Source organism: Carcharodon carcharias, chromosome 3, assembly GCF_017639515.1.
Source record: "Carcharodon carcharias isolate sCarCar2 chromosome 3, sCarCar2.pri, whole genome shotgun sequence".
NCBI classification, from domain to species: Eukaryota; Metazoa; Chordata; class Chondrichthyes; order Lamniformes; family Lamnidae; genus Carcharodon; species Carcharodon carcharias.
Genome location: NC_054469.1, coordinates 52,887,525 through 52,900,473, shown reverse-complemented (window position 1 = coordinate 52,900,473; position 12,949 = coordinate 52,887,525). Strand labels below are relative to the sequence as shown.

General features: G+C 42.6%; 1 protein-coding gene across 8 annotated transcripts in view; it reads right to left on the bottom strand.

Annotated features, from left to right (window-relative positions):
- The window catches only part of mpp7a (membrane palmitoylated protein 7a), a 519,275-nt gene that overhangs the window by 208,356 nt on the left and 297,970 nt on the right, over positions 1 to 12,949 (bottom strand). For all 8 annotated transcript variants that reach the window (XM_041184801.1, XM_041184806.1, XM_041184807.1 and 5 more), the window contains one exon: positions 8,478 to 8,558. In XM_041184801.1, coding sequence (XP_041040735.1) covers positions 8,478 to 8,558 — 81 coding nt within the window. The remainder of the gene's footprint in view (positions 1 to 8,477; positions 8,559 to 12,949) is intronic.

The window sequence follows — 12,949 nt, the reverse complement described above, 5'->3', positions numbered from 1 at the left end:
TCCTATCCAACTCCTTCCAGAATGAGGTAACTGACAAGTGTCAATTGCTTTTGCTTGGCGTCAGCTCCACACATCTGCGAATCAATTGGTGGAAGAAAGATTTATTTTATTCACTTCTCATATTGCTTGACACTAGTTAATTTAAAATGCCTAGTTCTTGGTCAACTAACTACCTTACATCATTTGTTTCTCAGTGGTCTGAAAACCTGGATTGTGTTCTTTTAGCAAAACAATGCTTTCCTGAGATTAAACCTCTCCATTCCCACACAGTCCTGAAATGTTCCTTTTTGAAACTCTCTCAAACTTCAAAGGAATGCACCATAACCTTTTAACAGAACCTAAGATAGAGGAGCAATCAGCCATACAGCTCCTCGAGCCTGCTCTGCCATTCAAGATGATCATGGCCGAACTTCTATATCAACTCCATTTTCCTGCCCTATCTCCACGTCCCTTGATTCCCTAAAAACCTAAGAATCTATCGACCTCAGTCTTGAAATACTCCTCTGGGGTAGAGAATTCCCAATATTCAGAAGTGAAGAAATTTCTCATCTCTTTCCTAAATGGCTGTCCCTTAACTTAACAAAGTGGATAATTTCACAATTCCCCACATTATGCTACATTTGCCATCTCCTTGCCAATCACTTAACCTCTGTATAATTCTCTGCATTCTCCTTAAAGTTTAATTTCCTGTCTGATTTTTTATCATTAGCAAACTTGGATATATTATACTCAGCCCTCTGATCTAAGTCATTGATATAAACTATAAATAGCTGAGACCACAAGCCTGAACACTTGCAACGTTCTACTAGCTATATCTTGCCATTCTGAAAATAACTCTTTTATCCCTACCCTGTCTTCTGTCCTTCAACATTTCCTAACTTGTGCTAATATACTGGCCCCAATCTTGACCGTGTGTTACAACTTCCATGTAGCACCTCACTGAATGTCTGAATCCAAATATACTACATCCACTTGTTCCTTATCAACACAGGTAGTTGCACTCTCAAAAAGACGCCAATAGATTTGTCAAAAGTGATTTACCTTTCATGATACTGTGTTAATTCTGCCTAATCAGATTGTGATTTTACAAGTGGCTTCTTACAACGCCCCTAATAATGGATTCTAGCATTTTCTCCATTCCTGATTCCAGGCTATCTAGCCTACAGTTCCCGTTTATTCTCCCTTCCATCCTTTGGCAGCAGGGTTACATTCGTTACATTCCAAATGCCAGAGACCATTCTAGAATCTGAGTAATTTTGGATGATCAAAACATCCATTATCATTGTAGCATCCTCTTTTAAGTCCCAAGGATAGGAACGTATGTAACACACGAATTAGGAGCAGGAGTAGGCCAGTCGGCCCTTCGAGCCCGCCCCACCATTCAACAAGACCAAGGCTGATCTAATTTCAACCTCGACTTCACATTCCCACCGACCCCGATAACCTTTCATCCCCTTGCTTATCAAGAACCTATCTACCTCTGCCTTAAAAACATTCAAAAAATCTGCTCCACTGCCTTTTGAGGAAGATAGAGTTCCAAGGACTCATGACACTCAGAAAAAAATTCTCCTCATCTCTATCATCAATAGGCGGGCAACCTCTTATTTTTAAACAGTGACCCCTAGTTCTAGATTCTCTTGCAAGAGGAAACATCCTTTTCACTTCCACCTGTCAAGACCCCTCGGGATCTTAGATATTTCAATCAAGTCGCCTTATACTCTTCTAAAAACTCTAGCAGCTACAACCTGCGCCTGTCCAACCTTCCCTCATAAGACAACCCTCCCATTCCAGGTATTAGTCTAGTAAACCTTCTCTGAATTGCTTCCAGTTTATTTACATCCTTCTTTAAATAAAGAAACCAATACTGTACACAGTACTCCAGATGTGGTCTCACCAATGCCCTACTTTTATATTTAATTCCCCTTGCAATAAATGATAACATTATATTGGTTTTGCTAATTACTTGCTGAACTTGCATACTAACCTTGAGTGATTCATGCAAAGGACACCCAGAACCCTCTGCATCCTCTCACCATTTATACAATATGCTTTTTTATTCTTCCAGTCAAAATGGACAATTTCACATTTTCCCACTATTTTCCAGTATGATTTTTGTGTCTTATATAGCAAGGTGCCCACAATTGCACATAATGGGCAGAACGTAATGCTCTCCCAGGAGAAAGTTTGGAGGCAGGGGGGCATTTAATCAGAGGGGAGGGTGGGGACCCCACCGCCTTCCTGTGTCTGCCCCGATTAACTCCCACCCTGTCACCAATTGAGGGAAACAATGTCCACTTAAGGGGCTTCGGGCAATGGGGGGGGAAGGGGTTCCTTTGTTCAAAGACACACAGTGCCTGATTGAGGGACCCAGCATCGGGAAGGGGGGGGTCTACTGTGAGCCATACCCCCGCGCTCGCTGCCGACCCCTCTCCTCCCACCAACCCCTGCAACTTCCATCCTGCCCTCACTTGCTTTTGTCTAGGATCCCTTGGCAATCCTGGGCCTTTGGTGGAAGCATTGTCAGCAACTGCTACTGCTCCTACTGGCGTTGCCTTCAATGCACAGCTGCCAGCCTCTGATTGTCAGGCAGCTCTTGGGGGTGGAGGGGGGGGTGTCACTTCCTCCATTGGGGTCTGTGATCCGAGGAAATACCCGCTGCTTTCCACAAGTGCCTGATGGGCGCTTTATTCGGCAAGCTTTCCCGAAAGGAGGCAACGCAGGGCTCCCCAGCCAGCAGGTGAGACTCATGTCACTTGTGTCAAATGCCATCCAATATCTCAAATGTGGTCTAACAAGTGGTTTATACAAGGTTAGATGAGTTTGTGCTGACTTAGGCAAATGCATTTGAAATTGTTGACTTATTCTTGGGATGTGGGTGCTGCTCGCAGGACAGACATTGATCGGCCATTTCTCACCATCGAGGAGCAATGTTACACACAGAAATAGACCATTTGTTCCAACTAATCCATGCTGGTGTTATATGCCACAGGAGCATCCTCTGACCCCTATCCATTTAACCCTACTGGCATAACGTTATTTCTTTCTGCCTCATTTGTTTATCTAGCTTGCCCTTAAATGCATCTATGCTATTTGAATCAAGTACGCCACATTGCAGCAATTTTGACATTCTTATCACTCTCTGGAGAAAGAAGTGTCCTTAGGCAAGCTGTTCCAGTGCAGCTATAACACTGGCATCCACCCAGCAAGATTGAAAATTACCCAGATATGTCTTGTCCACAAAAAGCAGGACAAATCCAATTACCGCCCCATTTGTCTACTTTTGATCATCAGCAAAATGATCGAAAGTGTCATTGACAGTGCTATCAAGTGACACTTACTCAGCAATAACTTGCTCACTGATGCTTAGTTTGGGTTCCACCAGGGCCACTCAGTTCCTGACCTCATTACAGACTTAGTCCAAGTATGGACAAAAGAGCTGAACTCCAGAGGTGAGGTGAGAGTGACTGCCAGTGACATCAAGGTACAATATCCAAAAAAAGCAACCCGCTTGATTGGAACCCCAACCACCACCTTCAACATCCACTCCCTCCACCAATGATGCTCAGTGGCAGCAGTATGTACCAACTTCAAGATGCAATGCAGCAACTTGCCGAGACTCCTTCAACAGCACCTTCAAGCCCACAATTTCTAAAATCTAGAAGGACAATGGCAGATGACGTATGGGAACAGCACCACCTGCAAGTTTCTCTCCAAGCCACACATCATCCTGACTTGGAACTATATCACCATTCCTTCACTTTTGCTGGGTTAAAATACTGGAACTTCCTCCCTAACAGGGCTGTGTGGGTACCTACACCACATAGTCTGCAGCAGTTCAAGAAGGCAGTTCACCACCATCATCTCAAGGGCAATTAGGGATGGGCAATAAATGCTGGCCTAACCAGTGATGTCCACACTCCATGAAAGAATAATAAAAATCTTTTCCTTGATAGTGGGATTACTCACAGGATGCAGCGTTTCAGATCGCTGCCTTCCAACTACCCACCCAGTGTCCAAGCGGACTCTCTCTACATGCTTTTTTAAAACAAAACAAACAAATATAAACTAATTGATAGCCCATTAGTAGGGCAGTGCAACAGAAGACAAAACTTTAATTTAATTTGATAAGTTTCCTTTAATGTTCCCAGTGCTCATGATGCACTCCACCCCCGAAGGTGCAGAAGGCCTCAAGGGTACCGGTGGAGACTGCATGCTCCTTCTCCAGGGACACCAGGGCGCGGGCGTAGCCACAGAATAAGGGTAGACAGTTGGTTCTAATGATCCACTCCACAGCCCACTGCCTGGACCTGTTAAATTTCTGTGATTAAGTCCTGGAGTGGGATTTGAACCCAGAACCTTGCAATTTAGAAGCAAGAGTGCCACCAATTGAACTACAGCTGACTCTTTAAATTCCTCCAGCTGCCATGATGGGATCTGAACCGTGTCTCGAAAGCATTAGCCTAGGCCTCTGGATTTTAGTGACATTACCAGTATGCCACCGTCGCCCACTAAAATAATGCCAAGGGACCTTATAGAACCACTTCAGCAGGCAGATGGGACCTCAGTTTGTCATCTCAATCCAAAGACAATGCCTCTGACAACACAGTGCTCCCTCTGGGTTGCACTGCCTTTGATTTTTCTTGTTTCCAAGCCCTGAAGTGAAGCTTGAACACAGAACATTGTGGTTCAGAGGTGAGAGTGTTACCAACTGAGCCACAGCTGACATTTTGTCTGACTCTCTTCATATTCTCTTTTTTAAACCGTAAACCAATAAAATAAACTAATTAACAAATTAACTAATTGAAAACCGCTTAAAGGGGCATTGTAACAAAAAATCAAATGTTTGAAGGAAACTTATCAAATTAAATTAGTGTTTCTGTGGCTGATGATGCACTCCAGCTCCTGCCATGTGTCTGACTCTCTTTATATGTGTTCTTAGTCCTTCTCCAAACAATTTCCATCACTTGTGTGTCTTTAACAACATAATCGACCAACCATTAACATCCAGAAGATACTCTCCATGTTCAGTAACCGTCACCCATTGAGGATGTTAGAAATTGTGGTTAAAGGCATTCAGAGAAGTCTGCTCAAAGGTTAAAAGACCATTGACTACATGGCGCTGTTGTGGGCAGGGGTAGGAGATAGAGGAGACAGGAAAACTGGAGAAAGATTTTGTTTTGTGAAGTTTATTCTGAATTGATTTTTTTTGTGATATGCCTCATCATACTGTGTGGTAACACCTAGCCTTTAGCTGATTTCTTTTTATTCAACAATGATACCAGAATACTAAAATCCCAGTCAAACTGAATTCTGTTGAAATAAGCCCCCAGCACTTGTGCCTCAAGCAGGAACTTGCCACTGAATGACAATAACACAAGAAGGCATTGACATCAACTGTGAGGAACCACTTCTGTTAACCTTGTGGTTACTTCTACTGAAATTCCATTGAGAGGACTGAACAATAATAGACAAAAAAAGGACCTTTTTTCTGGAGGTGCAACACTTGATACTTTCTATATTTGTACACTGGATTTTGCACAGGACTTGAGCAATATATTTTATCGAGCAACTATTTTAATCACATTTTTTAAATTAAGTTGTGGTGGTTTTACATTGCACATGTGTGAACAAGTAATGAATTGCTGGCAGCCTTCATTTTGAAAACAGAGCTCCAAACTCTTGCAGTCAAAAGTACATCCTGAGCTGCCTTTCTGGCTTATGCCAAGTCAGAGACAAAGGGCAAAAAAAAACCACCACACAAAAATGGATGTTAGTAAATGCTGCCATGTATTTTGAAGAAAACAATGTCAAAAACTCACAGAAGCTGTGCTATTATGCTCTGCCAAATTTTTCTCAGCTGCTACCAAGTAACCTCCACAACCTTATGCATTGTGACCTGAGGCAATGGAAATGGTTTTATTATACATGTCAACTGTAACCATCTTCAAAGGTCGGTTAGAAGAAAAACACTAAGGAAAAAAAATTATATAAATATGAGTGGCCAGAAATCTCACTTGCCCTTCATTTCAAAAAACAGAATACCACAAATTAGATTTATTATTTTACATTTATTTAATGATGGTGTTACGCAGCACATATTGTGCCAGTGTATCGCACTTTTGGCATTTCACTGATGTGGAACAGGCGTAGCTTAGCAGCAGTTGGATTGCTGAACTGCACCACTTTGCCATTTATATCCTACTCGAGACTATTTGGAAGCAAACACATTAATTATGCAGAAGCTCTGAAAAACAACTTTATAAATGTTTTAAACTGGAAGTCAAGAAGGGCTCAGACGATCCACTGAATCAAATAAACGTTTTTCATGTAATAAAGCCAACTACTCCATCTGCTGTATTCCAACATTAGAAATACAATCAACAGTGGCCACATCCACAGAACTCCTCTGGCCTAAATTTGGGAGCTTGGAAATCAGCATCATAATCTTTTACTGTTAGTTCACACCATTCCAAAACTTTATCAATATCAGGTTGACTGTAAAAACAATACTGCACAATATTTTATTGTAATGCTGTTTCAGGTGTTTTTTTTTAAATCTTACTTCTTGCTTCCTGCCTACAGTCCAAAGCAATCAAATGTCAGGTTCAATGTCAAAACATAAGGATATCCCATCCTCAATGCAAAACAAATCAGAGGAGGAAGTAACTGTACTTCTTAAATGATGTAAAAATACTGTAGCTCTCTGAACAGAACCAAATGTTTGAGCAAATAGTTCAAACAGTAAATGTTTATACATTTAGGCGAGATCAGTTTGATGGCTTTAACCCTTCAGAATAAAAATGCGCAATTTCAGAGAAATGCCAAATCATCATGGATTAAAACCAGGATTTATGAAGCTCTTATCAATATAAAGAGAAAGATTTTGACAGTGTTAGAAAAATCCATCACCCCAGGACCTTGGCGATTGCCACCCCTCCACGCATTATAAGATGTTACCCATTATCCAAGAGTAAAGTAAAAATAACTCGAGAAATTTTTTCATTCAAAGTTCCAATTGTAGGGGTTGCAAAGCTACTTTTGCCTCTCAAGTCAGACACTGACCAAATGTTAAGTAAAAACAGAAAATGCTGGAAATACTCAGCTGGTCAGGCAGTATCTGTGGAGAGAGATACAGAGTTAATGTTTCAGGTTGATTTTCTTCCATCAGAACTGGAAATGTTGGAGATGTTACAGGTTTTAAACAAGAGCAGAGGTAGAGAAAGGTGGGTGGGAGGGTGGTGGTTGGAGGGCGATAGGGGAGGAAAGAACCACCAAAGCAAAGGTCAGATAAAGGGTGGAAGGCAGGAGAGAACAAAAAGGATGATGGAGCACAGCAAAAATGGCTGATAATGGGACAAGTAAGTAAACCAAAATGTCAACTCTTTTCTTCTCCACCGATGCTGCCAGACCTGCTAAGTTTTTCCAGGTAATTCTGTTTTTGTTTTGTAAGTAAACCAAAGGTTGTTTTAATAGAGATGTATATGTGAAAAGCAGAATCATCACCAAAAGCTGTCATCCAAAAAGAAAACAAAAAAAGGGGGCAGAGATTTTGATCTGAAATTGTTGAACCCAAGGTTTAGTCTTGAAGGCTGTCAAATGCCTCGTTGAAAAATGAGGTCCTGTTCCTTGAATTTACTTTAAGCACCACTGGAACAGTGTAGGAGGTTTAGGACAGAGACACCAAAATGGCAGTATGGTCAGGAATTAATATGACTCAGGGCCCTGCCTGGAGGCTGAGCGGAGTGTTCAGTGAAGAGGTCACCCAATCTGTTTGGTCTCCCCAGTGTAGTGGAGACAACAAAATGAGCAAGGAATACAGTTAACAAAATTGAAAGGACAAGTAAATTGCTCTTTCATCTGGAAGGAATGTTTGGTTTCTTGGATGGTGACAAGGTAAGAGGTAAAAGGACAGGTGCTGTATCAAATGTTATTTCCTCTCATTCTGTCAGTTATTTTCTTCTACTTCTTTGGGAACATACCAATTGGTAAAATGACTGACTTGAATGGAGAAGAATTTCTCAACAGATAATCAAAGATGAACCAGTAGTATCCAAAATGCCTCATTCATTAAGACAATATGAATTTACATTGGCTGCTTATTGTTATAGTACATCTCCATCTTTCAAATTCAGATTTTCCTCTATGTTTGTTCCTAATTCCTAATGTTTGCTATGAAAATTTCTTGTCGTTAAATGCATTAATCTGAATTAGACTTTTATATACCATTCCACCCAATCAACCTGTTAACAGAGATTATCATGAGTTAAAACATTTTCTATGTCACACTCAATGCTTTTTAAGTGCACAGACTTTATATGAAGTAAACAAATGTGACAAACTTGAAAATTTAGAAACGTGGCTGGGCTTGGATCAGATTTTATTTTTCTGGTTCTGCTTATTGCTAATTACCTGTGGCAACACAACTCAAGCAAAAGGGTCACTTAGACAACACATTCACACATGTAACATGTCCTCACCTTCAGATGGGGCTGTGATAGCAGCTTCACCAGTTCTCTGATCTCATTGTTCATTGGTGCGTTGTGCAGATCCTCTGTGAGCTATGAAATATGAAATAATAAAATATTTCAGTGAAATATTGTTTTCACTCATGGCATTTGTGACATCTGAGAATTTATCTGTTCAAAGCTATTTCTTTCTAGGGTGTTCAAACAAAGGCCAGCATGAAGAATAACAGACCATTAATCACCACTTTTTTTCTAGCCCTCAGTGGGCCAACTTTGGCAGGACCCTTCAGCTTACTTTAGTTCAGCTAATCATATGTGGCAACTCCACAGCAAGATCATGCTCTGATTTATTACATAGAAGGGTGAATCCAAGTACCCACTGTATTGAAAAAGTCTTTACAAACAAAACAGAGGTCTTACAGAAGCAGAATCAATCCCGGGCATTCACTTTGTAATCTGTCTTCAGCGTAGTGGTGAAAGCTACACCACTACTTGCAGACTGTACTGATGTTGTAATGTTTTAAATTAGGGTACCCCCGCCTCCTCTCAATTCATGTTGACTAAATACTGAAAAGGTTAAGTGTGACACACAATTACTGCCTGTATTCCTCTGCACTGATCTTAAATTTTAAAACAAAGAAATGCCATTTGACTTGTGCATTTGGTTATAAACAAACATATCAGAACTACAATTCAACAAATTGCCACACAGTTAACACAAATGAACCAGGTCCCATTACTACACAATCTGAAGTTTTAAAGTTACTTAAATGATGTGCTTGTGATTCCTTCAAGAACGGTAATGGATTTTTAACAGATGCGTGACCATCTTAGAGCAATGTGGTGTCAACAGAATCAAGTCACAGTCTGACTTCTGTGTTAACTGCATAAATTAAAGGTAAGGATAAACAGGTAGAGGGCATTCATTATGTGAGCACAAATAAAGAGACACTTATTGACACTGTGGTGGTGAGTAGAGTGAGGATCTATTCATTTGCAATGTTTCACTTTGTGAATAAACCTAAACTGAGCAAAGATTGACTTCTGGCCTTGTTCTTCACTCAATGGCTGTTAAAAGCTTAACATTCTGTGAACTTCAGGTTAAGCACATCTGTAGCACCACGTTTCCTCCAATGAACTAATTTCCATCCCAAGGTAGCCAACTCATCGTCCATGATAGCTTCTTCTCCTGTCCTGTGGCCAGCTTAGAAGTACCCCAAAATTCACTCGTTATTTGCCTCACCAACATGCTACCATTTTGGCACATCATTTGTCATCATGGAATCAGCTTCCACTTAACACATATCTCTCTATTACAACCCTCAATTGAATTTTTGTCTTGATTTTAACATCAAAATCATAAGCAAAAACTTGCACCAATTCAGTAACAGCAAGACCATCCAATTCACCATCCATCACAACTTCTGCAACCTAGCTCACAATTCTATTTTCCTTGCCAGCTGCTCACTCAGGCTGAAACAGGCAACTTATGTCCTGAAGCAAACTGCAAGACATATCTTATCTACTGCTGAAAGAAATACATCTTTGGTCGAAACTTTTCATCTTGGACTCATCAAGACAATTCAGAAGAATACCAAAGGTAAAGGGAACAACAATTTATACATGTGAGAAGAGAATACTGATAGGTTAGCAAGTGGACTCTGATTGGTAGAGGCATTGCATTCTGTTTGCAGACAGAAAGAACACACACACGTATTGCGCCTGTTTCAGCTGAACAAAATAAGTGACAGCTATTCGCTGGTTCATTCCCCAGGGCAACACCTTGACCAGAGTCAAGCTGCCTGGTTTAAATTTCAGAAAATGCTTAATTGTTAACTTTTAGTCTCTTATCAACTGTTGCATTCTTCATGGCAACGTCTCTACCAGAGTTCACTTGCCAACCAATCAACACCCTCTTCTCATACAGTATAAATTGTTGTTTCCTTTACATTTGACATTCTTGCAAATTGTCCTGATGAGTGCAAGATGAAAATCTTCAACAAAAAAATTATCTTTTTTCAGCAATATTCAAGTTCTGGACTAGCAAACGACTATACATACCTTATCCATCACCAAAGCTGCCCATGTAAATTGCTGAAATATCACTCCATCCACACCTCACCCTCAACCGCAGCTGATTCATGTGTGTCCTGGTTACGTCCAGGCTTCTCCAATTCTCTTTTCGCTGCAACTCTCCAACCACAGTTCCATCGTACACAACATCTCCATTGGCTGCCCATCCTCCAATGCATGAAATCAAAAATCTCATCCCCACTCCAAAGTGACAAATGGGGCAGCCGGGGCGCGACGGCGCGGCGAGCAGCGAGGGAAGCCGGGGCGCGACGGCGCGGCGAGGGAAGCCGGGGCGCGACGAGGGAAGCCGGGGCGCGACGGCGCGGCGCGGCGAGGGAAGCCGGGGCGCGACGGCGCGGCGAGGGAAGCCGGGGCGCGATGGCGCGGCGAGGGAAGCCGGGGCGCGACGGCGCGGCGAGGGAAGCCGGGGCGCGACGGCGCGGCGAGGGAAGCCGGGGCGCGACGGCGCGGCGAGGGAAGCCGGGGCGCGACGGAAGCCGGGGCGCGACGGCGCGGCGAGGGAAGCCGGGGCGCGACGGCGCGGCGAGGGAAGCCGGGGCGCGACGGCGTGGCGAGGGAACCCGGGATGTGGCAGAATGATGAGAATCTTTATTCATTTAATTCTTAAGTTTTATTTTGGTGAAGTCAGTTAGTTATCTAATAAATAGAGAGATGGCAGGGCATGTTGGTCCTGTGGAGTGCACCTCCTGTTCCACATGGGAACTCCAGGATGCTTCATGTGTCAAGACCCCTTTGAATTCCCAATGCAAGGACTCTGGGAATTCCTGGGAAGTTAGAACTTCCAACAGGAAATTCCCCTGCTCCCTGCGAACCTCTGAAAAAGTCTCCAACTCTGAGATAGAGTCAAGCATTTCTGACTGTTCTGACTTACTTACCTGAATAGTTACCCAGGAAATGTCAAGATAGGAAAAAAATCAAGACTGACACGAGTAACTATACAAATGACCCGCCAATCTCTCACACTGACTTACCTGACTCCCCTGATCCTTCGACTAACCCTCCTAACATCCTGATCAGATCTGACTAGCCCCTGGCCCGACCTGCCTAGCCCTCTTCACCCAAGTCTCCATGACTCCTCCCCAACCTGATCTGGTTAGCCCCCGGACAGATCCAGCTCCTCCCCCCTCCACCACCTCCCGCTCTACCCACCTCACCTACTTAACACCTTGCAACCTACCAACCTACCCAACTCAACCACCTCTACCATACTCACCTCCCCCACCTACCACTCAACAACCTCACCTACTCACCACACTGCTGACCTACCACCCTATCCACCTCACCTACCTACCACACTTCCAGCCGACATCCCTGCCACCCTACCTCTTAACCACCTTACCCCCTTATCCACTTACAATAGCCATCCTACCCACTATCTCACATAATTATCTTCTCTTTGTAGCTGTTTTCAAAGCGGCTTTGAGGCACTTAAGCTCTTTACTTACCAGAGTGCTATAAAAAGGGAGGCGTGGCTTCTGTGCAGATTCTCTGCACTGCTCACTTCCAGGGTTGCTGTATGCGGTCGAATGTGAAGGATCCCCCTTTGGAGGGTCACTCAAAAATCAGAGGAAGGTAAATGCACATCGTTTTGTCTGATCAAGGTCGGAAATAGGGTTTCTGATCCTGATTGGAAGACCAGGGACAATGTTTCCAGCCAAATGAGAGATGATGCATTGCTAGATTTGTCAGCAGCGGAACATTTATGGGACATTGATCATAGCATCATAGCATTTAGGACAGCCATGCAAAATGACAAGGAATAATCCAAAGTAAAAATACTAAATTGGAGGAAAGTCAATTTCAGCAGGAGAGAACCAATCTGGTCCAGGTAAACTGGAATCAAAGATTGGTAGGCAAAACTTTAACAGAACAATGGGCTGCTTTTAAAGAGAAGGTAGTTTGGGTACATTCTCACAAAGGGGAAGGTAGGACAAACAAACTTAGAGTTCGCTGGATGATGAAAGAGAGTAGGATGTAACTGAAAAAGAACTCATATAATACTAGACAGGGGAGCTGAAAAAAAGTAGTCAAGACAGCAAAGAAAGAGTATGAAAAGAGACTGGCAACTGACAAAATGGAATCTAAAAGTCTTCAATAGGCATATAAATAGTAAAAGGATAGTAAAAGAAGGGTTGGGGCAATTAAGGACCAAAAAAGGGATGTCCACATGGAAGCAGAGAGCATGGCTGAGCTACTAAAAGAGTACTTTGCATCTGTCTCTACCAAGGACAAAGGTGCGGTCAAAGTCATTGTGCAAGAGGAGCTGGGACACTGGTGGGCTAATAATTGATAAACAACAGGTATCAGAAAGGATGGCTGTATTTAAAGTTGTTAAGTCACCAAGACCACATTAGCTGCATCTGAGGATAATGGGGAAGTAAGGATGGAAA